The sequence below is a fragment of the Asparagus officinalis genome, chromosome 5 (genome assembly GCF_001876935.1).
Source record: "Asparagus officinalis chromosome 5, Aspof.V1, whole genome shotgun sequence".
Taxonomy (NCBI): Eukaryota; Viridiplantae; Streptophyta; class Magnoliopsida; order Asparagales; family Asparagaceae; genus Asparagus; species Asparagus officinalis.
This window is the reverse complement of record NC_033798.1, coordinates 124,606,889-124,633,246: the sequence shown is the minus strand read 5'-3', so window position 1 is coordinate 124,633,246 and position 26,358 is coordinate 124,606,889. Positions and strand designations below refer to the sequence as shown.

The following is a 26,358-nucleotide window of genomic DNA, read 5'->3' as shown; positions in this document are numbered from 1 at the left end:
TTTGCATATAATGTCTCATTTGAGACTCCGGTCTATTTAGGATTTTAATTCTCATTTTAATTTGATAGACAATGTATACTGCAAAAATAGTAATCACTGGTCTATCCTTCAGTAAATATGCAGTCTTCACGTGTAACCACTAATATCTATCATCTCTATTTAAAAAAGTGAAAATGGGTAAATGTTAGTAAATTTGCATATAATGTCTCATTTGAGACTCCGGTCTATTTAGGATTTTAATTCTCATTTTAATTTGATAGACAATGTATACTGCAAAAATAGTAATCACTGGTCTATCCTTCAGTAAATATGCAGTCTTCACGTGTAACCACTAATATCTATCATCTCTATTTAAAAAAGTGAAAATGGGTAAATGTTAGTAAATCCCCAATAAGTTTGGATAGTTGACACTAAACCCCCATTACGTCTAAAACTCTCACTAAGAGCATGTTTGGCAACATATTTATTTCTATCTATATGTATATTTTAACTTATAAGTTGTCAGGGTAAAGTTTGGGAATTGTTTGTTTATCACTTAGGGGGGTTATTCATTGGGGTAATTTTTGAGATAATGGGATAATTTTTGGAACAATAATGTTTGGTGTTATTCATTGGGGTAATTGGAACTGGTGTAATCTTTATGGTGTTATTGGTTTGTTGGGGGTAATTGGTGACAAAAACCCCATTTCACCCAAAATTATCCCAAGTATTTAAACACTTCACATCCTCACACTCAAAATTTACCCAAAAAAGAGAGCTGGAACAAATGGGGGTAACCTTGCCCTCTTCTTCCACGTCGTCACCCGCCCCCAAGATCTCCCCCCCTCATCCAAAGAAAACCTAGGGGAAATAAAAAAATCCCATCGCCAAAACCCTAATCTTCTCCCCGTCCCATTCCTCAATCTTCTCCACTCTGCTCCCCTCTATCTCCCGCCATGGCCGCCGAGGTCTGGATGCGGCTCCGCTCTACAGGACGAGGAGGTTCGACGCGAGGGGTAAGATGAGCTTTCAGGAGATCCCGCCGCTGGATTCGGTCGATCTGAGCTCGATCGTGTCGAGAGCGGAGGGGATTCTATACACGATCGCTGATGCTGCGGTTGCTGTGGATCGGACGCGGGGGGGTCGACGGCGCAGAAGAGTGGAACAAATTACCCCATTGGAACAATTTACCCCAATTTACCCCAAGTTACCCCAATGAATAACCCCCCCTTAGTTTTAACTCATAAGTAGGAAAAAAAATTAAATTGGGATTCTTCAACTTATTTTTTGGCCACTTATCAGTAAATCCACTTATTGATGTTAAAAGACTATCTTGTACTAAAAAAAAAGAAAAAAAAACATTAGTAATAAGTAACTTATAATGAATCGTAAAATAAATAGTAGCCTAACATGCTCTAAACTCCCAAAAATGTTTTGCATAAAACTCCTAAATTAACATATTAGTTAGTATATGGTCAAATGACTAAACCATTCTAATAAATTTTTGGAAGAAAACACCTAGTAAGTTTATAATTTTGTCACTTAACCCCAATAACTAATGATAGAAAGTCCTTCATAACGGTTTTTTTTTTTCATTTTCAAGGTTCTACGTTATTTTTTGACTTTTTAGTAGGTTGTTTCTAATTTTCAGAGTTTAAAATAGGTTGCTTGTTATGTTTGGTTTTTGTGACAAGCTATTTGTAATATTCAAAATTTTTAGATTGTTCTTTATAGATTTTGGATTTTTAAGGTCTTATTGGATTTTTAAAGATTTTTTAGAGATATTTTTATAATTTTAGATTTTTACGTGATTGTACTTTTAACGCATCTATTTGTTGTCTTTAGAGTTTTCAAAGGTTTGTCAATGATTTTGAGAATTAAAAGGGGTGGTTAGTAATTTTTAGGTTTCTCAGGAGATTCTAGGGTGGTTAGTAATTTTTAGGCTTTTCAGGAGATTCTAGGGTGGTTAGTAATTTTTAGGTTTTTCAGGAGATTCTATGTATTTTTTATATTTTAAAGAGTTTTCTTTGTAATTTTTAGATTTTTCATGAGATTATTTGTTGTTTCATATTTTTAAACAAAATAAATAATTTGAGTGGTATATATTAGCCTTGGGGGATAATGTTCGTCTGTGTATATTTATGGGTGATGCCATTATGAGTTTAAGTGAAAATTTTTAAATTTTTTTGGTGGTTATCTAAAATTTTGAAACTTATCGGGGGATTTAAAAAATTTATAGTTTTAATGCCAAATAACTAATCTTATTAGAGATTTAATGAAATTATCATTTAAACAAATTAAGGAAATCCAACAATTTTTTCTGGAATGTAAGACTAATAGTAAACCATTAATTCCTTCTTTATATGTTTTTAAGAGATTTAAAGAATTAAAAATTATTGTTAGACCTTTTGATTATGAATAATTAAAGAAAATTTAAAATATGATTATTTGTTTTTTAGTTACTAAAAATTTGACTATATTTGGAAATTTCTAATTGTGGACAAACTTAATTTGATGAGAAATTTAATTATGAATATAAAAATAACATATGACACTTAAGGTTGTTTTATATGCTTATGTGTCATCGTTTCGTGTACTTTTAGTAATATCACTAATTTCTCATTATATAAAGAAGTAATTTCTTATTTTATTGTATGTAAAGGAGCAATGTCAAATGTAAATTCTAATTTGAGAACATTTAGTGATTTGAATAACTTTATATATTTTTGATCTTATCTATTACCCTCGTATTTTTTTCCTTTTTTATTTTTTGTTGCCACTTATGTTTCTCTTATTTGATCCTCATCCTTACTTGATTTTGATGCGTGTATGGACTATAAACACCCTTTACGAACCACTTTTTGATGGGAAGTACAGAAATTAAGTGTTGTAGTTAGAAAAGAGTTCATTTTAATAAGATCATCTTTCCAAATATAATTCTGAGTTTCCTTAAAAAAAGAATAGCAACCTTTTGAAACTTTTAATATCCAATATCCCAATTGGATTAACAGGGACCGGTATCAGTCTCCGTACATTGCACCGAATTTAACCATATATAGCACCATACGGAGTCCCATCGATTGCTAACTTAATGCCCCATATTATGTGGACCCCACTCCCTAGCCTATGGGCGTTTGTTTGTTCAGAATTGGGTGCTTCGGAAAACACGGATTAAAAGGCTTTTTACTGACCACGTCATTTTTTGTTGTTATCTTATCGCCCAGTTGGACTTTAATGCGACCGGCAGTAGCAGGTCATCACATGAAAAGATCCCGGCCTCCTACGGAATCCAATCACTCATTTCCACGTACGTCGGCTCTAGATTCCAATCTTGAGTAAACACAAGACGCCTCCGCATAAGGTTGCCATACGGGATTAGTTATCTACCGGTCATCTCAACAATTTCTAAATCTAACGGTTGAAAACAAGCCCGCATAAAGTTCTATGCGGGGGTCGTATGCTGCTCTTTGTCAGTTACTTGCGTATATTTAACTGCTGGACCCCACGCCTCTCCGATTTCCAAGCGTTTCGTTTGGTTGGTTCAGCTCACTCTAAAATCTTCAATCTCTTTTCTTCTCAAATTCTCTCTCCTCCCACCGCCCAAATTATAGCCCTACCCAAACTCCACTTTTATAGTTTTTTAAAGCCCCTCCTCAATCATCCTATTTAAACCCCCCAGACCCCTACCCCTCATCCCCATCTTCCCCTTCTCTCAGAAAAGATGGCATCTTTACCTTATACCTCTCTCTTGCTTCTCCTCCTCTCGTCGGCGATCCTCGCCGCCGCGGCCACCGCGGAGACTCGACCATGTCGATCATCGCCTACAACGAAAAGCCACGGATTCAGGGGATGAGCGGAGCGACGCCAGAATCAGACTCATCTACGACCAGTGGATGGCGATGAACGGCAGACAGTCCACGCGATCGGGAGGGGCGATTCGCCGGTTCGAGATCTTTAAGGACAACCTCCGGTTCATCGACGAGCACAACGCGGCGGCGGACAAGGGCGAGCACTCGTATAGATTAGGGTTGACTAAGTTCGCCGATTTGACGAACGAGGAGTATAGATCGACGTACCTTGGGATTAAGGCTGATGAGAGGAAGGAGAGGGTTAGGGTTAGGAGCGAGAGGTACAAGGTCAACGCTGGGGAGAGCTTGCCGGATTCCGTTGACTGGAGAAAGGAGGGGGCTGTAACTTCGATCAAAGATCAGGGGAGTTGCGGTAATTGTGGTAAGTTTCGATTGTTGAACTTTTTTTGGGGGGTCCTTGTTCTGATTGGTTTTGTTATTACTTGGTTCCTAAGTTTTTTGGATTTTTTGGTGAGGTAAAGTTTATTTTGACCGTGGATTGGATTAGGTTAAAGCTGTCGTTTTTTCTTAGGATTTTTTTCCGCCTATTTTGTGAATGCAGCTGGGGATGATTTGATTTAGAAGTAACATATCCAGTTATAGAACGTTGATGAGCGTAATTACAATAAGCTTACTTAAGTTGTCTTTTTCTATAAGGTTCCTTGTACGGTTAAATCAAAAATTTGTACTATGTCAATTTCTATAAGAAAACTCTGATTTTTTTATCGATTTAGTTGCTAACGTCAATTTAACCAATTGTTGTTCCTATACATGTATAAAGGCAACAAATTTATGAACAGTATTTGGATCCTGCAGTAGATTAGGGAACTAAATACCTTAGATTGAGACTGAAAAATAATTAATCGTCGATGCATAATTGCAATAGTTTGTAATTTTGTTTTCTACCTTACTAAGTTTTAACTAGACAAGATGTAGATTTTAGTTACCACTACTGATTTTATTGATCATGTCAATAATGATTAAGAGAAAATTAAGATTGATGTTGTGCTTGTACAGGGAGTTGTTGGGCTTTCTCGACAGTAGCTGCAGTTGAAGGGATCAATAAGATTGTGACTGGTGATCTAATTTCGCTGTCTGAACAAGAATTGGTTGATTGTGACACCTCATATAATGAGGGATGCAATGGTGGCCTTATGGACTATGGTTTCCAATTTATCATCAACAATGGTGGAATTGACACTGAAGAGGACTACCCATACAAAGCCCAGGATGGCAGATGCGACACCTATAGGGTATATAGACTTATCTCGTTAATTTGATTCGATTGTTGTATAATCATTACATATTGTTTTCATTTGTCAGTCTATATCAAGTTGATTCTTAGAATATCCATTAACTATTGGAAAATAAAATATAAAAGATGATAAAGGTCATAGTACAATATTAGTGTTGATACTATAAGTGAGGTCAAAACCTTTGCTGATAAGTATATTTCTATATAGCTGTATATTTGTATTTCTTTATGAAATTAGGTTAGAGGTGAACCTTTGCTGATAAGTTATTATTGTTTGACACTATGGCACAGTTATAGAAATTGTGGCCATGATAATATATCAATACATTTTTTTGTCAAGTTTGAATTCTATGGTATTCATCATCTCAATCAATTAGATGTCGGAATAGGGCTAGTGCCCTGATCCTCACTATTGATGGTATTGATTTGATTCATTTGTGGCATTCTCATCTTGATTGACTTGTTTATTTATTTGCAGAAAAATGCAAAGGTCGTATCCATTGATGGGTATGAGGATGTTCCTGAGAATGATGAGAATGCCCTGAAGAAGGCTATTGCCAACCAGCCTGTTAGTGTTGCAATTGAAGCTAGCGGAAGGGCATTCCAGCATTACCAATCGGTGAGATTATTGTTTTACATGATTTCATCTAATTTTTAATATTGCTTTGGGTAAACATTTATGTTAGCTTCTGATTAATAATTTACAAATTGATAGCTAGAGCTATTTTTCGCATACATTAGTCTAGTATAATAAATAAATTTCTAGACTGGTCACATTTCAGTTGTTTTGAGATGTATTCTGGTAATTTTGACGCAAATCATTTAGGATGGTGTAATTCCAGTAAGAAACATGGGCGATAGTTACCTTTGGTTGGCTATCTAGCAGGCAAAGACTTCGCAACTCCTTAAGGTTTGCTGCTACCTTATGTATTACTGACACCTACATGTGATAGTCATCATAGGTACAATCTTGCCTTTTATTTGCTAGGGAACAATAAGTTCAATTATCTGCTCAAGGAGACATGATTACTATTGTGAATCATCTTTCCTCGTGCGCGTCCCTTGATTTATGAAATTGAGTAAAAAAATAATTTTATCAACTATTAAGGCCATGTTTCTTTTCTAGAACCCATATAGATGCAAATAATTTTATCAACCATATTTATGACATTTCCTTTCAAGAGAATGGTAGGCTTAAGTATCTTGTGAAGTAACTCTTTCTTGCTTTATGTGAATTGTTGTCCCTCTCCTTAGATTTATTAAATTGAGAAGCATTTACTGTGCACAATGTGTTCATACAGCATAATACTTACGATGATACTTTGTAGAGCTTGTGGTTACATTGTTTTTGGATCCCTATTTGCTAACTTATTTCACAGATATCTAAGGTGGTTCAAATCCAACAGTGAAAACCATTACTAGCCATTTTGATTTTAAGCAATATTTTTTGCAAGCCATATTTAAAGGTTCGTTTAAAATCTAACAGTGAAAACCGTAACTATCCAATTTTATTTCAAGTAATATTACTGGGCATGGCTTGTAATCCATTTGATTCTCCTTGTCTCCACCATCTCCTTTTCTGGAAGAGTATCCTTTTCTCCAAATGGTTAGCTATAACAATATACTGAATCAACACCTACTTTTTTGTTGGCAAACACACAGTAAACTTCATCTTATGATAAGAAAACTGTGTATAACGTAATCTGCAATAATCATCACGAAGGATAAACAAGAAGTGCCAAATTTATTAATCAGTGTCAAACAACCTTTCCTTAGTTTAGTGCTAAATCTGAACTTGCTTTGAATCAATTAAACCTTGTCCCTTGTGTATTGGCAAAATTGTTATGGAATACTAGGTTCATATACTAAACAAATTTTTGTAATTTCCAGGGTATTTTCAGTGGGCAATGTGGCACTGAGCTCGACCATGGTGTTGTAGCAGTAGGTTACGGAACTGAGAACGGCAAGGACTACTGGATCGTTCGTAACTCGTGGGGCTCGTCATGGGGTGAAGCCGGCTATATCAGACTTGAGCGTAACATTGCTGCTCCTGCTGGAAAGTGTGGTATCGCAATTGAGCCATCTTACCCAATCAAGAGAGGTCAGAATCCGCCCAACCCGGGCCCATCTCCTCCTTCTCCTGTTATCCCACCCACTGTTTGTGATAATTACTATTCTTGCCCGGAGAGCACAACTTGCTGTTGTGTCTATGAGTTTGGCCGGTCTTGCTTTGCTTGGGGATGCTGCCCTCTTGAAGGCGCCACTTGCTGTGATGATCACTATAGTTGCTGCCCCCATGATTATCCCATCTGCAACGTTCAGGCTGGAACTTGTCTCACTGTAAGTCTTACTTGTATCTTCAACTTATGGCAACGAGTCCTTTTTAACTTCCGTTTAAATTATTATTGTTAAATTTGCCGTACCATTTAGTTAATTATAATTTACCCCCGCAGTGGTTGCTACTAGAATTTTGACAATTGATGGATGAAAGATAGTTCTAACTTGTATAATTTGAAACGGAGAGGAAAGACGATGACCAGAGTTATTGAACTATCAATAGGTAGGTTAGTTTTGAAAATAATGACAAAAGTCAACATAATATAAATGGATATTTTGATTTTACTCAACTAACAATAGTTGTGGGGTAAAATTTTGATAAGACTATAAATTTGGGTGGTAGGCTAGAATGGCAATTTAAGGAATAATTTTAAAAATATGTAATGTTTTGTGGTGTATACCTCTAACAACCCTAGATAATTTACACGAGTTTTAAGTTTTGATTTTGAGAAATTAAAAGAAAGAAAGCTATATAGGACTTGGTTATGATATATTCCAAGGTAGTATTCTAATTAAGTTCCCTTTTTTATGTGCAGAGCAAGAACAACCCTCTGGGAATTAAGGCCTTGGTCCGAACTCCAGCGAAACCTCACTGGGCTTTCTCAGCTGCCGGAGGCAAGAAGCAGTAATGATGAATTCAACAATCACTTGCACCTCACCATCATTTCCATTTCTATTTAGGGGACCAAGCAGCAATGCTTATTGCTTTGCTGGTTTGTTTTATGATGATTAGCAAACTCTTGTACATAGTTCTTAAGCTTCATATTCCCTAAAACCAATTGGTGGTACTATTTGAACTTGCTACATTACTCTTGTAACATTGATAGTTATTTCAGCTGAAATTATGCAATTCCCTTATGTTTTCTTTGTGGTTGGAATTTGAGATACGTAATTGATGCTTATTTGAGATTAGTTTCTTTGTGATTTAAGTTTGGTCCTGTGCGTGGTCATGTGCCTGTACTTTGAGCTTATGTTATGATTAGGGGTGTTAAACGGGTGGGTTTGGGCATTAAATGGGCGGGTCATAAATGGGCGGGTTTTTGCCCGCCCATTTAATAATCGGGCCGCCCATTTGCCCGTTTAACTATAATAACTATATATATATATAATACTTTTGTGGTGTTTCTGTAAACTTTTAGGGGTTTTTTATAAACTATGATAGCTATATCGTGATACGGTGAATTAGTCGACACGGTGAGAACAATGTTGAAACGGAGCAACGTTATGCAAATGAGACCGTGTCGACTAATTCAGCCACAAACATCATTGACATAACTACCTCACACACTTATAACCCTGCAGCATCGAGATATCAATAAAGCCAGTGGAAATCATAGACAAGAAACGTTCTCAAAATGTTCAAACATGTCAAAGCAGCCTGTACTGGAACAAGAATATACACAACAACTTACATACCAAGTTTTTCGATTATATTAATAACAATATATGTTCTTCTAAGCATTACATAACAAGGGAAATAAACGAAAAGAAAAGGATAGAATTGCAGACCCAAGCATATAAGTTTACGAGTGCTACATTCAATTCCAAATTCAAATAATCGAGGCTGGCATACATTGCCATACAAACAGAAGGCATGCTTTGAAGAGTAGGCATTGTGGCGCGTTATCCATGATGTCAAGGCACAAATTCCTCTCATACACAATATACCAAACACCTGCAAGTCATAAGAATCTTTATGTTAACACTACAATACAAAATAAACTAGTCGTCCTCATTTTATAATTTTTAAGAAAGAAAGCCCTTTGGAGAATGAGAAAAACCAAAGGGGAGTGAAGAAAATATAAATCCTGGGTTCTTTTTCTAGGGGATATTCCGAAAACAAAGGGACAAAAAACTAATTTCTCTAGAAGTAATGAGAACTTAGCAGGACACAAACAAAAAATGTCATAAACCAAGGCACATATTTGGTCATTAGATACAAAATAAAATAACAACAATCATAAATATATGTATCATGAGTTAAGACATGTTTTCAAATGTGTAGAAAGACCCCCTCTGCACATGCTCTACCTTCACTTATGACTTGCGTCACGATCCATTTGTGCGACACAAAAATATGATGTGAGATGAAAAAAAGATATCACAAGTTACAATTTTTGTTGTAGTGAGTGTTGTAGGCGTCGAAAATTGCCTATAGGTCTCTACGAACAACTCAGTATTAAGGAACGACGATGAACGTCACTATCCGGTTCACAGGAGTCCGATTGACGTCGGTGAACGCTTGAAGTGAATCGACGGACTACGTGAGCTGACAGAATTCCGGAATAACGAAGGTGCGGGCTAATCGGGAGCCCTGCAATGTTTACAAAGGGAACAATGCCCTTCGTGTCTCATTCATTCTACAGATAATCCAACCATTGGAGCTGATAGAACTCCTTGTCGTCTTTCCAACGTATTTGGAATCACTCAGATCCGGGTTCAGACAAAGAAGTTACAGCGAAAACAGTCAAACGGGCATTGAAAACGTCTTAAGGCTGAACTGAGGCACCTACGGTGTCTCGGCCAAGTCAAGACACCCCAAGGGTGTCTCGGTGAAGCCAAGACACCCCAAGGGTGTCTCGGTTTAGCCGAGACACCCCAAGGGTGTCTCGGCCAGGCTAGGACACCCCTAGGGTGTCTCAATGCAGATTTGACCCCTTTAAGCAGTTTTAACCGCTCCGCAACCCCTCATGCCTATAAATACAGCCTTAGCCTATTTTTTAAGATCTTGGAATTTTGGAGAAGCTCGAAGCCTGCTGGAGTGAAGACGTGATCGAGCACTTCAACGAAGAGAGTTTCTTCGTCAGATCTACATACACCCGTACCGATCCTTAGTCATATCCCTGTTTGGTAATACTAAAGAAGAGAAATATCTGCTTTATGAGATAGCGCTTCAGTTCTAGATCTCCTTGACGCGATCACGAAGTCTCATGCAGATCTGCATTGCCAGGTAGTCCACGATATCACGTCCACCCGTCACAGCTACAAGACCCACGCACAAGAGACGATAAACGGATCTTGTGTTTATTTTTAAGAAAGTTGTAATTTTTAATTCTTTGTTATTTGAATTCATTTGTAACGTTTGAAGTTTAATGAAATCAATGATGAAGGCGACTTTTGACGAAAACAAACTGGCGATCATAGTGGGAGCCAACGGCCTCGCTGCCGAGGCCGTCGTGACGCAACCGGCCTTCAAGATCCGGGTGAACGAAGAGATCGAATACGAGTTCGATCAACAGAAGTTTGAAGAGTACCTCTCTTCCTCCTCCTCCAGATCCGCCTCTCCAAACGGGCGCAGGAAGACTTCATCTTCCAAGGGTGCTCGCGGGCCCTCAGGATCGAAGATCCAAGATCCCCTCGCCGCCGTTGCACTTACTCACCGCGACGCTCCAATGGCGTCTAACGTGGTGGAAGCTGCAGATCCAGATCTCCCTTCCGCCGCGAAGTCAACTGCTGAAGGTGTTCCAGCCTTGTCAAAGAGGGCGCGCCAAAGACGGCGCCAACGCCTTGCGCGACAACTGGCCAAGGCCGCAGAATCGATGGACGGGATCCGCTACAATGAGGATCTAAAGTCCAGACAGCGCCAAGAGCAACAACGGCGCACAACCAACTCCTCCTCCAAGACAGAGACGAACGAATGGGTTCGTGTCAAGAGGACTCGCTCAACCCTCGAAGAGCGAATCAAGAAACGTCGCGCATTGCTTGCGCATGCCCGAGTCCTTCTGCAGAAAGCGGAAGAGATGCAGAAAGAAGAGACGGTCAAGAAACCGTCAAAACACAAGCAGATGTGGGTGCCAAAGGCAAAACCGGCGCCAAAGGCAAAAGTGGACGGAATTGCCGTCCAACCTTCGTCAAATCCAGATCCCGTTTCCCTTGCCCCTCCAGCGGAGCCAGGTAAGAACGTGGGTCTTTCTGGATCCAATGTTCCTTTGAAAGGTCGTCTCGGTCCTTTACCGAAAAACCGAGGTAAAGCACCTGTCAAGGAGCGATTAGGACCGTTGAAAGGTCACCAAACAACAAACCAGACTGGGGGTCATACTAATCCCCCCAAGAGAGATAACAGAGGGAAAGGCCCTGTTACCGACCGCATTGGATTGCGTATCGAAGTTCAAGAGCCCGTTAAGTTTTCACGTTCGCAAAAGCGTAGACTTGAACGAGCGACTTTTGAAAACGCTAATAAAGCGTCATATCCCCAGAGGGAAACACATTCGTCTGATGATGATGGTGTTATACCTGGGAAGTCATGCCAACACTCTATGGGTTGCTCCAGTTATCAAACTGACGAGTTGTACTATAGAGCTGGGGGTGTGGGTAAGTCTCGTAAGAGAGATGCTAGACACACGGAATCTCACTGTCCGTGTGCCAACATAATCAAGGCGATACTATCAGAATGCTGCTGTACTAAAGCCCCAAGGAGAGTTTCGGTGTTCGAAAGAATTTCCACCGGAACTAAAGCCCCAAGGAGAGTTTCGGTGTTCGAAAGAATTTCCACCGGAACGTCCGAGACCAAGCCAAGGCATTTCTGTAGGAAGAAGCCTGTCCGCCAAGAGGACGAGTTCCTAGAGGTGTCTGCTAATATGACCGGCAGAGGGAAATCGACACGACACTCTAGCTCAGATCAACTTGCCGAAGCATCCCAACGCATGACTCGATTGCGGTCAGGGATCAATAGGCGAAAGAATTACCAAAGGATGCAAAAGGGACTTCCTTTGGAAGAGGAGGCGTCAGATGCTGGTTCAGACTCCTACTCGGCTATAGCATCCGATGACACGGCGTCTAGTGCGGGACAGCCTTACGAATCACTTATGATCAGCGCCGAACAAGTAACCAAGATACTTGAAGATGCCTTGACTAAGCAGAAGGAAGCTTTCAAGTTCGAGATGGAGATGGCCATGCAGCAGATGAGAGAGATGCATGACCAGCAAATCGCGGCTCTGACAACTCACCAAGGAGAACCCAGTCCCGAATCAAGAGGAGAATGAACGGGAAGAGGATAATGCCAATATGAACATCCCTCCCGTCAACAACGACAATGGAAGCGGTCCCGTGGATGATAATGCAAAAGAGGACCACGTTACCTCTCCCCAAAGCCACTCGAAGACAGATACGAGTGAGGACAAGAAGATGAAGGACTTGGAGAGCAAAATCAACGCGTTGATGAATGCTCAAGAAGTGAAGAGGTCCGGCATACCATGTCCATACCCAAGGGAGTGGGAATCAATTCCATATCCGGCAAAGTTCAATCTCATTAACTTTACGCCGTTTGATGGAAAGGGTTCCCCTACCCAACACTTAATATATTTTAAGTCTCACTTAGGAATAATCTCCGGGAATGAACCCTTAATGGTGCGGTCATTCGTTGGCACTCTTCGCGGAGCGGCCTTCGATTGGTATCGTCGCCTCAAGCCGGGGAGTATCAGCAGTTGGGATGACATGGAGGACATGTTTCTAACGAACTTCTTCGACGACGACACCGAGGTCTCAATCGGTACTCTATTTGATGAGAAGCAGAAGAATGGTGAGACAGTCGAAAACTTCGTGAAGAAATTCCGAAATAAAGCAATGAATTGCAGAGATCCAGTCAGCGAAGATTTCATCCTCGAGACCTGTCATAATAATCTTTCATTGGACATCCTGGAAGCTATGGGAATGGCACCGCCAAAGACCTGGAAGGATCTGAAGGTGCGAGGAGAACGAGCCGAACGATTCCTTAAAAGGAAGAAGGCGGAAAGGGGCCAAATAGCAAATAACGCTCCGCAACAGAACTTTGTCCCTAAAGGTAAGGGAAAAGCACATGCGAATATTGTGGACGCGAATCAAACATTCGAGGTGCAAGCGCAACCGCAACAGCAGCAACAAAAGGCGCCTCAACGATCAACGTCGCAAGAGCAACTCCAAAAACAGCAAAAGACTTCGGGTCCGAGACTCCAAATAGAGTATTCCTTCAAGGACGAAGACGTTCCAGCCATCTTCGAATCCCTCCTTGGAAGCAACAAGATCAAGCTACCACCTATCGTCAATCAGGAGGAAGCTGACAATACTGCGGATCCGAAGTACTGCGCATATCACAGGAGGATCCTTCATCCCACCAAGGCGTGCTTTACTTTAAAGAACAGCATCCAGACCTTGGTTGAAGCCGGCGTTATATTGCTCAATTAAGTCAAAAAAAAGACTCCAAAGAGTATACGAGTATAAACTGTTTCTCAATCCTCCAACAGGTGCAAGAGGTTAAACTGTTCCCTGCATACTCCAATAGGTATATGAGTCTAAACTGTTTTCCACTTTTAACGGGAAGTTCCTAGGGAATATTATGCTAATATTCTTAAGGATAACCCGGTCAGGTAACTAAGAATAATGTTCGAACCAGTTCCGCAAAGAAAACTGGGGGTGGACGATTTATGTAACGGGAAGTTCCTAGAGAATCATATATTCTTAAGGATAACTTGAACATGCGATTGAGGATAACGTACTCCTCGTTACACCTAGTTTTGCAAGAAAGCTGGGGGTGGATAATTCGTGTAATGAGAAGTTCCCAAAAGAATGTTAATATTCTTAGGGATAACCCAATTATTGTAGAAGTGATGAATAAGAAATTCTTGCTCGAATTCAGAACGTTGGAACGTTTCTTCTTATTATCAAAATTCTCTAACTCTTATGGGTTATTTTTTTTGTGAGATGAGATCCAATCCTCTGATAGGTTAATCTTTTCTCACCAAACCATCTGCTGATCAAACTAATTGACGGTGGATCCACCAACATTTCCATCTGCCAGTCATTGGTATTTCTCAGACTCAACATGTTAGGTTCTAATCACCTAGCGTTAAAGTTTTCCTTTGAGTGATAATACGAGTTGGCACTTTCTTTGCTACCTGTATTCCACTTTCTTTGCTTTCAGGTCAAACCTATAAAAGTTAGGACCACAACCAAAGTCCCCTCTCGTTTCCTTCCATGAACGAGAGGTCCACTTTCAAAAAATCGAGCAATCAAATCTATAAAAGTTAGGATTGTTCCCAATCTTACTTAGTCAAACCTACAGATAGTTGAGACTAAGACCGAGTCATTCTTTTTCGATAAACGAAAGACTTTCATCTTTTCCTTTTTCAGCCAAACCTATAAAAGTTAGGGTCGAAATCTGAATTTCCCCTCAATAAATGAGGGATTTTTTTTGGATCGAATGACCAATCCTATAAAAGTTAGGATCGTTTGAATCTTTCCGATTCTCGGAGTGGAGATCCCACTCTTAGTTTCATCATTTCGGATTCTGGGGGTGGAGATCCCACCTTGAGTTTCCTTTCCAACTGGAGATAGAATATAAAATTCTTCCTCTTCAGTGCCGGGAGATAGAATATAAAATTCTTCCTCTTCCATTTTCCAGTCCGTCTTTACCCTGAGAAAAGACACAAATCCCAACTTCCAATCCGTGCACTTTGTGCACGGGGAATTTTATCTCAACTCCTAAATAGAGATAAGCCTACGCCTTATAGGCATCGAAAATTGCCTATAGGTCTCCACGAACAGCTCAGTGTTAAGGAACGACAATGAACATCACTATCTGGTTCACAGGAGTTCGACTGATGTCGGTGAACGCTTGAAGTGAACCGACGAACTACGTGAGCTGACAGGATTTCGGAATAACGAAGACACAGGCTAATCGAGAACCCCGCGATGTTTACAAAAGGAACAACGCCCTTCGTGTCTCATACATTTAACAGATGATCTAATCATTGGAACATATAGAACATCTCGTCGGCTTCCCAACGCAATTTGAATCGTTCAAATCCGAGTTCGGATGAAGAAGTTACGGCGAAAACGAACAAACGGGCATAACGGAACGTCTCAGGCTGAACTGGGACACCCGAGGTGTCTCGGACATTGTGGAGCTGTTTTGACCATGATTCGTTTTGAATATGAAGAAACTCAAAATAGGAAAGTTGTAGATATTTTTGTCAGATTTCCATCAAATCCGGAATCAGATCAATTTGAGGTCATATGAGGAAGTTATGACTAAAATAGCGCCGAGACACCCTTGGGGTGTCTTGACTTGGCCGAGACACCCTAAGGTGTCTCGGAACCTGTGGAGCTTTTTTGACCATGATCCGTTTTGAATCTGAAGAAACTCAAAATAGAAAAGTTGTAGATATTTTTGTCAGCTTTCCATCAAATCCGGAATCAGATCATTTGGAAGTCATATGAGGAAGTTATGACTAAAATAGCGCCGAGACACCCTTGGGGTGTCTTGACTTGGCCGAGACACGCTAAGGTGTCTCGGAACTTGTGGAGTTTGTTTGATCATGATACGTTTTGAATCTAAAGAAACTCAAAACAGGAAAGTTGTAGATATTTTTGTCAGCTTTCTATCAAATCCGGAATCAGATCATTTGGATGTCATATGAGGAAGTTATGACCAAAATACTGAAGAGGGTACAGGCTGTCTCGCACTTGGGACGTGTTTTTGACGATTTTCGATCAGTTTTAACCGCTCCGTTATCCCCTCAAGCCTATAAATACAAGTTAGCGCCTTATTTTTTGAAGATCTGGATTTTTGGAGAAGAGGCAAGCCCCTGCCGGAGTGAAGAGTGCATCGAGACACTTCAACGCAGAGAGAGTTTCTTCGTCAGATCTACATCACCCGTACCCGATCCGTTTAGTATTGTCCCTTTGCCGGATAATACTAAGAAGAGCAAATACTCGCTTTATCCTGAGATAGGCGCTTCAAGTTTCTAGATCTCCTTCGACGGATCGACGAAGCTCTGGATCAGATCTGATGCCAGGTAGTCCACGGATATCGACGTCCCGCCTCACAGGCTAAAGACCCATCGCAAGCAAGAGACGACAACTGGATCTTGTGTTTATTTTCAAGAAAGTTGTAATTTTTATTTCTTTGTGTTCGAATATCATTTGCTAATGCTTTAAAGTTTAATGATAATCCAATGATGAATGCCAACTTCGCACGAAAACAAAACTGGCTGACCACAGTCGGGGGCCAACGGCTGCATCTACTCCCCGCGACGTTCCTATGACGTCCAACGCGGTTGAAGCTGCAGATCCAGATCTGCCCTCCGCCGTAAAGACAAGTGTCGAAGGTGCTCCAGCTTTGTCGAAAAGGGCACGCCAAAAACGGCGTCAACGCCTCGCTCGACAACTGGCCAAGGCCGCAGAATCGATGGACGGGATCCGATACAATGAAGATCTAAAGTCCAGACAGCGCCAAGAGCAACAACGGCGCACATCCAACTCCTCCTCCAAGACAGAAACGAACGAATGGGTTCGTGTCACGAGGACTCGCTCAACCCTCGAAGAGCGAATCAAGAAACGCCGCGCATTGCTCGCGCATGCTCGAGTCCTTCTGCACAAAGCAGAGGAGATGCAGAAAGAAGAGACGGTCAAGAAGCCGTCAAAACACAAGCGGATGTGGGTGCCAAAGGCAAAACCGGCGCCAAAGGCAAAAGTGGACGGAATTGCCGTCCAACCTTCATCAAATCCAGATCCCGTTTCCCTTCAAGGAGCGATTGGGACCGTTGAAAGGTCCCCAAACAACAAACCAGACTGGGGGTCGTGCTAATCCCCCCAAGAAAGATAACAAAGGGAAAGCCCCTGTCACCGACCGTAACGGATTGCGGATCGAAGTTCAAGAGCCCGTTAAGTTTTCACGCTCGCGAAAGCGTAGACTTGAACGAGCGACTTTTGAAAACGCTAATAAAGTGTCGTATCCCCAGAGGGAAACACATTCGTCTGATGATGATTGTGTTATACCTGGGAAGTCATGCCAACACTCTATGGGTTGCTCCAGTTATCAAACTGATGAGTTGTACTATAGAGCTGAGGGTATGGATAAGTCTCGAAAGAGGAACGCCAGAGACACGGATTCTCACTGTCCGTGTGCTAACATAATCAAGGCGGTGCTGTCGGAATGCTGCTGTACTAAAGCCCCAAGGAGAGTTTCGGTGTTCGAGAGGATTTCTACTAGAACATCCGAAAACAAGCCAAGGCGTTTCCGTAGGAAGAAGCCCGTCCGCCAAGAGGACGAATTCCTGGAAGTGTCTGCTAATATGACCGGTAGAGGGAAATCGACGCGACACTCTAGCTCAGATCAACTTGCCGAAACATCCCAACGCATGACTCGATTGCGGTCGGGGATCAATAGGCGAAAGAATTACAAAAGGATGCAAAAGGGACTTCCTTTGGAAGAGGAGGCGTCAGATGCTGGTTCGGATTCCTACTCGGCTATAGCATCCGATGACACGGCGTCTAGTGCGGGACAGCCCTACGAATCACTTATAATCAGCGCCGAACAAATAAACAAGATGCTTGAAGATGCCTTGACTAAGCAGAAGGAAGCTTTCAAGTTCGAGATGGAAATGGCCATGCAGCAGATGAGAGAGATGCATGACCAGCAAATCGCGGCACTGACAACTCACTAAGGAGAACCCAGTCGTCGTAATAATCCGAATCAAGAGGAGAATGAACGGGAAGAGGATAATGCCAACATGAACATCCCTCCCGTCAACAACAATATTGGAGGTGGTCCCTCGGATGATAATGCTAAAGAGGATCACGTTACCTCTCCCCGAAACCACTCGAAGACAGATACGAGTGAAGACAAGAAAATGAAGGACTTGGAGAGCAAAATCAACGCGTTGATGAATGCTCAAGAAGTGAAGAGGTCCGGCATACCATGTCCATACCCAAGGGAGTGGGAATCAATTCCATATCCGGCAAAGTTTAATCTAATCAACTTTACGCCATTTGATGGAAGGGGTTCCCCTACCCAACACTTAATATATTTTAAGTCTCATTTAGGAATAATCTCCGGCAATGAACCCTTAATGGTGCGGTCATTCGTTGGCACTCTTCGCGGAGCGTCCTTCGATTGGTATCGTCGCCTCAAGCCGAGGAGCATCAGCAGTTGGGATGACATGGAGGACATGTTTCTAACGAACTTCTTCGACGACGACACCGATGTCTCAATCGGCACTCTATTTGATGAGAAGCAGAAGAATGATGAGACAGTTGAGAACTTCGTGAAGAGGTTCCGAAATAAAACAATGAATTGCAGGGATCCAGTCAGCGAAGATTTCATCCTCGAGACCTGTCATAACAATCTTTCATTGGACATCCTGGGAGCCAAATAAGAACGGTAACACTCTGACAAGTATAAGAGTATAAACTGCTTCTCAATCCTCCAACAGGTGCATGAGGTTAAACTGCTCCTTGCAGACTCCAAAGAGTATACGAGTATAAACTGTTTCTCAATCCTCCAACAGGTGCAAGAGGTTAAACTGTTCCCTGCATACTCTAATAGGTATATGAGTCTAAACTGTTTCCCACTTTTAACGGGAAGTTCCTAGGGAATATTATGCTAATATTCTTAAGGATAACCCAGTCAGGTAACTGAGAATAATGTCCGAACCAGTTCCGCAGAGGAAGCTGGGGGTGGACGATTCATGTAACGGGAAGTTCCTAGAGAATCATATATTCTTAAGGATAACCTGAACATGCGATTGAGGATAACGTACTCCTCGTTACACCCAGTTTTGCAAGAAAGCTGGGGGTGGATAATTCGTGTAACGAGAAGTTCCCAAAAGAATGTTAATATTCTTAGGGATAACCCAATCATCGTAGAAGTGATGAATAAGAAATTCTTGCTCGAATTCAGAACATTGGAACGTTTCTTCTTATTATCAAAATTCTCCAACTCTTATGAGTTATTTTTGTGAGATGAGATCCAATCCTCTGATATGTTAATCTTTCTTCACCAAACCATCTGCTGATCAAACTAATTGGCGGTGGATCCACCAACATTTCCATCTGTCAGTCATTGGCATTTCTCAGACTCAACATGTTAGGTCCTAATCACCTAGCGTTAAAGTCTTCCTTTGAGTGATAATACGAGTTGGCACTTTCTTTGCTACCTGTATTCCACTTTCCTTGCTTTCAGGTCAAACCTATAAAAGTTAGGACCACAACCAAAGTCCCCTCTCGATTCCTTCCATGAACTCTCAAATCTCCCGATTGGTCAAACCTTCCTACAGTTAGGACCACAACCAAAACCCCCTCTCGATTCCTCCAATGAACGAGAGGTCCACTTTCAAATTGAGCAATCAAACCTATAAAAGTTAGGATTGTCTCCAACTTTACTTAGTCAAACCTGCAGATAGTTAGGACTAAGATTGAGTTATCCTTTTCGATAAACGAAACATCTTTTCCTTTTTCCACCAAACCTATAAAAGTTAGGGTCGAAATTGGGCTTTCTCCTCAATAAATGAGGGACTCTTTTTGGATCGAATGACCAATCCTATAAAAGTTAGGGTCGTTTGAATCTTTCCGATTCTCGGAGTGGAGATCCCACTCTTAGTTTCATCATTTCGGATTCTGGGGGTGGAGATCCCACCTTGAGTTTCCTTTCCAACTGGAGATAGAATATAAAATTCTTCCTCTTCAGTGCCGGGAGATAGAATATAAAATTCATCCTCTTCCATTTTCCAGTCCGTCTTTACCCTGAGAAAAGACGCAATTCCCAACTTCCAATCCGTGCACTTTGTGCACGGGGAATTTTATCTCAACTCCTAAATAGAGATAAGCCTACGCCTAACACGCGTTGCCGGTTTAGTCTTTCACCGATTGAAAAAGACACCAGAATCCAGTCTGAGGAATTTTATCCCGAAGCCTAAGCAGGGATAAGCCAACGCCTAACACGCGTTGCCGGTTTAGTCTTTCACCTATTTAAAAAGACACCAGAGTATGCACGGGGAATTTTATCCCAAAGCCTAAGCAGGGATAAGCCAACGCCTAACACGCGTTGCCGGTTTAGTCTTTTACCGATTGAAGAAGACACCAGAATCCGAGTCTGGGGATTTTTATCCTGAATCCTAAGTAAGGATAAGTCAGCGCCTAACACTCGTTGCTAGGTAGCCTATTCTCGTAACAATGGCGAAGTCTACGTATTCGAAGTCGTAGCATCAAGTCTAAGGGAGTTCATTCCTTTAGCACAACGTCACATGCGGAACGGACTTAAGACAATCCGCATGTAAGCCCGATTCAAACGGTAATCGGTAAAAGCATGTCAAATCCGTTGAGGGCTGAAGATTTGCCAAAAATCCTAAGTCAACGTCTGATACACGTCGCTGTTTAGTCTTTTCACAGGAGAAAGACGAAGTCTACGTATTCAATATCCGTTGATGGCTGAGGATTTGCCAAAAATTCTATAAATGCAAGTCATTGACGCACCAGCTCCATTAGTTGGTCTCGTGACTTGAGCATCCAACAACTTCAGGATAAGATCTATACATGCAGATGAATCAGCTTTAACAGTTGGTCCTGCAGCTCCGACACTTGGGACCGTCGTGCTCCAATACCTTAAGAGCTTAAACTGTGTATACTCCAATAAATGTACGAGTATAAACCGTGTCAACGTTCGACGATTCGAAACCCTAGGGTCAACGCCGGTCAACGCGTAACCCTAGGTCAACGCCAGTCAACGCGTTGTGACCAAAAGTCAACGTTCGACGATTCGAAACCCTAGGGTCAACGCTGGTCAACGTGTAACCCTAGGTCAACGCCAGTCAACGCGTTGCGACTAAAAGTCAATGTTCGACGATTCGAAACCCTAGGGCCAACGCCGGTCAACGCGTAACCCTAGGTCAACGCCAGTCAACGCGTTGCGACCAAAAGTCAACGTTCGACGATTCGAAACCCTAGGGTCAACGCCGATCAACGCGTAACCCTAGGTCAACGCCAGTTAACGCGTTGTGAAAAAAAAGTCAACGTTCGACATTCGAAACCTTAGGGTCAACGTCGGTCAACGCGTAACCCTAGGTCAACGCCAGTCAACGCGTTGCGATCAAAAAGTCAATGTTCGACGTTTGAAACCCTAGGGTCAACGCCGGTCAACGCGTAACCCTAGGTCAACGCCAGTCAACGCGTTGCGACCAAAAAGTCAACGTTCGACGTTCGAAACCCTAGGGTTAACGCCGGTCAACGCGTTGCGACAAAAAGTCAACATTCGACGTTCGGAACCCTAGGGTCAACGCCGGTCAACGCGTAACCCTAGGTCAACGCCAGTCAACGTGTTGTGACAAAAAGTCAACATACGATAATCTGAAACCTTAAGTCAGCACAATATGACAGAAATAGTCAATTCAAAGTCAACTCAATGATACGAGCCAAACTCAACTCACTAGTGATAGACTCGAGATTCCGACGACGGCCAGGCGATAAACGCAGTGCCGGAAGAACTTCGGTTATTCGTCAAAGCATCGAATAGACCGAAAATCGAAGGAGCCAAGAGTTGAAGCTAACTACAGGTCCTTTACACCGACTGAAAGCTGGATCAATCACATCCAAAATATTCCAGCCTCTTCTATAAAAGAAACGAGTCTGGAACGCTTTAAAGGGGGTATCTGTAGGCATCGAAAATTGCCTATAGGTCTCCACGAACAGCTCAGTGTTAAGGAACGACAATGAACATCACTATCTGGTTCACAGGAGTTCGACTGATGTCGGTGAACGCTTGAAGTGAACCGACGAACTACGTGAGCTGACAGGATTTCGGAATAACGAAGACACAGGCTAATCGAGAACCCCGTGATGTTTACAAAAGGAACAACACCCTTCGTGTCTCATGCATTCAATAGATGATCTAATCATTGGAGCTTATAGAACACCGCGTTGGCTTCCCAACGCAATTTGAATCGTTCAAATCCGAGTTCGGATGAAGAAGTTACGGCGAAAACGAACAAACGGGCATAACGGAACGTCTCAGGCTGAACTGAGACACCCGAGGTGTCTCGGACATTGTGGAGCTATTTTGACCATGATTTGTTTTGAATATGAAGAAACTCAAAATAGGAAAGTTGTAGATATTTTTGTCAGCTTTCCATCAAATCCGGAATCAGATCATTTGGAGGTCATATGAGGAAGTTATGACTAAAATAGCGCCGAGACATCCTTGGGGTGTCTTGACTTGGCCGAGACACCCTAAGGTGTCTCAGAACTTGTGGAGCTTTTTTGACCATGATCCGTTTTGAATCTGAAGAAACTCAAAATAGGAAAGTTGTAGATATTTTGTCAGATTTCCATCAAATCCGGAATCAGATCATTTTGAGGTCATATGAGGAAGTTATGACTAAAATAGCGCCGAGACACCCTTGGGGTGTCTTGACTTGGCCGAGACACGCTAAGGTGTCTCGGAACTTGTGGAGTTTTTTTGATCATGGTCCGTTTTGAATATAAAGAAACTCAAAACAGGAAAGTTGTAGATATTTTTGTCAGCTTTCTATCAAATCCGGAATCAGATCATTTGGATGTCATATGAGGAAGTTATGACCAAAATACTGAAGAGGGTACAGACTGTCTCGCACAGGTGCGAGACACCCCGAGCTGTCTCGCACTTGGGACGTGTTTTTGACGATTTGTGGTTTTAACCGCTCTGCAACCCCTGATGCCTATAAATACAAGCCTTAGGCCTCATTTTTTCAGATCTGGAATTTTGGAGAATTGGCGAAGCCCTGCCGGAGTGAAGAGTGATCGAGCACTTCAACGCAAGAGAGTTTCTTCGTCAGATCTACATCACCCGTACCCGATCCTTAGTATTGTCCCTTTGCGATAATACTAAGAAGAGCAAATATCTTGCTTTATCCGAGATAGGCGCTTCAAGTTTCTAGATCTCCTCGCGGATCGACGAAGCTCTGGATCAGATCTGATTGCCAGGTAGTCCACGGATATCGACGTCCCCGTCACAGGCAACTTTCGAACGGATCTTGTGTTTATTTTCAAGAAAGTTGTAATTTTTATTTCTTTGTTGTTCGAATTCATTTGTAATGTTTGAAGTTTAATGAAATCAATGATGAATGCAACTTTCGACGAAAACACACCTAACACGCGTTGCCGGTTTAGTCTTTCACCGATTGAAAAAGACACCAGAATCCAGTCTGGGGAATTTTATCCCGAAGCCTAAGTAGGGATAAGTCAACGCCTAATACGCGTTGCCGGTTTAGTCTTTCACCGATTGAAACAGACACCAGGGTACAATTCTGGGGACTTTCATCCCGAATTCTAAGTAGGGATGAGTCAACGCCTAATACGCGTTGCCGAATGCCATGTTCCCGTAAGAAATGGCGAAGTCTATGTATTCAAAGTCATAGCATCAAGTCTAAGAGAAGCAATTCTCTTAGCACAACGTTACATGTGAAACGGGTTTTAATAATTCACATGCTAGCCCGATTCAAACGGTAATCGGTAAAGGCACATCAAACCCGTTAATGGCTGGGGGTTTGCCAAAAATCCCAAAGTCTATGTCTAAGCATTAAAAGAGTTAACTCTTTTAGCACAACGTTATGTGCAGAACGGATCTAAACAATCTGCATGCTAGCCCGACTCAAACGGTAGTCGGTAAAGGCTCATCAAACCCGTTGATGGCTGAGAATTTGCCAAAAATTCTATAAGTGCGAGTTATTGATGCATCAGCTCTGTTAGTTGGTCTCGTGACTCGATTATCCAACAACATTAAAATAAGATCCACAAATGCAGATGAATCAGCTTTAACAGTTAGTCCTGCAACCCCGACACTTGGGACCGCTGTGCTCCAATACCTTAAGAGCTTAAACTATGTATACTCCAGTAAACGTACGAGTATAAACTGTGTCAACGTACGACGTTCGAAACCCTAGGGTCAACGCCGGTCAACGCGTAACCCTAGGTCAACGCCGGTCAATGCGTTGCGACAAAAAGTCAACATTCGACGTTCGAAACCTTAGGGTCAACGCCGGTCAACACGTAACCCTCGGTCAACGTCAGTCAACGCGTTGCGACCAAAAAGTCAATGTTCGACGTTCGAAACCCTAGGGTTAACGCCGGTCAACGCGTAACCCTAGGTCAACGCCGGTCAACGCGTTGTGACAAAAAAGTCAACGTTCGATGTTCGAAACCCTAGGGTCAACGCCGGTCAACGCGTAACCCTAGGTCAACGCCAGTCAACGCGTTGTGACCAAAAGTCAACATACGATAATCTGAAACCTTAAGTCAGCACAATATGACAGAGGTAGTCAATTCAAAGTCAACTCAATGACACGAGCCAAACTCAACTCACTAGTGGTAGACTCGAGACTCCGACGACGGTCAGGCGATAAACGCAGCGCCGGAAGAACTTCGGCTATTCGTCAAAGCATTGAATAGACCGAAAATCGAAGGAGCCAAGAGTTGAAGCTAACTACAGGTCCTTTACGCCGATTGAAGGCTAGACCAATCACATCCAAAGTATTCCAGTCTCTTCTATAAAAGAAACGAGTCCGGAACGCTTTGGAGGGGGTATCTATAGGCGTCAAAAATTGTCTATAGGTATCTACGAACAGCTCAGTGTTAAGGAATGACGATGAACGTCGCTATCCGGTTCACAGGAGTCCGATTGACGTCGGTGAACGCTTGAAGTGAATCGACGGACTACGTGAGCTGACAGAATTCCGGAATAACGAAGGTGCGGGCTAATCGGGAGCCCCGCAATGTTTACAAAGGAAACAATGCCCTTTGTGTCTCATTCATTCTACAGATAATCCAACCATTGGAGCTGATAGAACTCCTTGTCGGCTTTCCAACGCATTTGGAATCACTCAGATCCGGGTTCAGACAAAGAAGTTACAGCGAAAACAGTCAAACGGGCATTGAAAACGTCTCAAAGCTGAACTGAGGCACCTACGGTGTCTCGGCCAAGTCAAGACACCCCAAGGGTGTCTCGGCCAGGCCAGGACACCCCTAGGGTGTCTCAATGCAGTTTTGACCCCTTTAAGCAGTTTTAACCGCTCCGCAACCCCTCATGCCTATAAATACAAGCCTTAGGCCTCATTTTTTTCAGATCTGGAATTTTGGAGAATTGGCGAAGCCCTGCCGGAGTGAAGAGTGATCGAGCACTTCAACGCAAGAGAGTTTCTTCGTTAGATCTACATCACCCGTACCCGATCCTTAGTATTATCCCGTTGTGGTAATACTAAGAAGAGCAAATATCTCGCTTTTATCGAGATAGGCGCTTTAAGTTTCTAGATCTCCTCGCGGATCGACTAAGCTCTGGATCAGATCTGATTGCCAGGTAGTCCATGGATATCAACGTCCCCGTCACAGGCTAAAGACCCACGCAAGCAAGAGACGGCGAACGGATCTTGTGTTTATTTTCAAGAAAGTTGTAATTTTTATTTCTTTGTTGTTTGAATTCATTTGTAATATTTGAAGTTTAATGAAATCAATGATGAAGGCAACTTTTGACGAAAACAAGTGTACCAAAGCAGTTTTTGATCTTAGAGGAGCTTACAAGTTTCTTAATGATGGAGGTCCAATATCATTAGCCTGACGGATCCGGATCCACTAGTTCTGACTTTTTACTTCAAATATACCCAAACTCGAAACAGGATCCAAACCCATTATCAGGACCAGTATTTATATGCTTAACTACATTCTCTTTTGAAAGGACAATCTTTGGTTAATTAATACTTATATATCCCAAATCCAACTTCAAATTTCTGATTAAAACGACTATTGATGTCCACATAAGAGAAACTTCACAGAGAGACAAACGGCAAGGCGAAGAGAACATAAAAAATCGTAACAGCTGGAAGAAAAAGTTAAACCTGCAAAGTCTTCAATCTTCCTTTTATCTTTTTCTTTATGAAATGCTCTTCTTTTGCCTGCAGCAAGAACAGTGAGCAATTAAAATAAAGTGGGGTAGAAGGAAGGAGGCAATCAAAGATGTGTAATCATCAAGACATCCTGAAATGTACATTAACAAATGAAAATTTGTACTAATATTTGGTGGTTAGGAGCAAAAGTTATAAATTTTATTTAGGTTATCAATTGAAAATCCAAGGTAAGAACTTTTATAAGTAGTATAAAAACAAGGGAAAAATATGTCCAGGCCCCAAAAACATAAACTTCATGTGCTGCAGCCCCTTCTAGTTT

General features: G+C 41.9%; 1 protein-coding gene and 1 long non-coding RNA gene across 2 annotated transcripts; one reads left to right on the top strand and one right to left on the bottom strand.

Annotated features, from left to right (window-relative positions):
* Positions 3,679-8,288, top strand: LOC109841121 (oryzain alpha chain-like). The gene is given in 7 exon segments (XM_020409991.1): positions 3,679-3,781; positions 3,784-3,826; positions 3,829-4,200; positions 4,845-5,080; positions 5,561-5,701; positions 6,973-7,422; positions 7,956-8,288. Coding segments are annotated over 7 exon segments (1,416 nt in total). The 5' UTR covers positions 3,679-3,700; the 3' UTR covers positions 8,049-8,288.
* LOC109841122 lies at positions 8,817-26,116 on the bottom strand. The gene is made up of 2 exons (XR_002247157.1): positions 26,031-26,116; positions 8,817-9,094 (listed from the first exon to the last, which is right to left on the bottom strand). It is a non-coding gene; the product is annotated as an uncharacterized LOC109841122 (long non-coding RNA).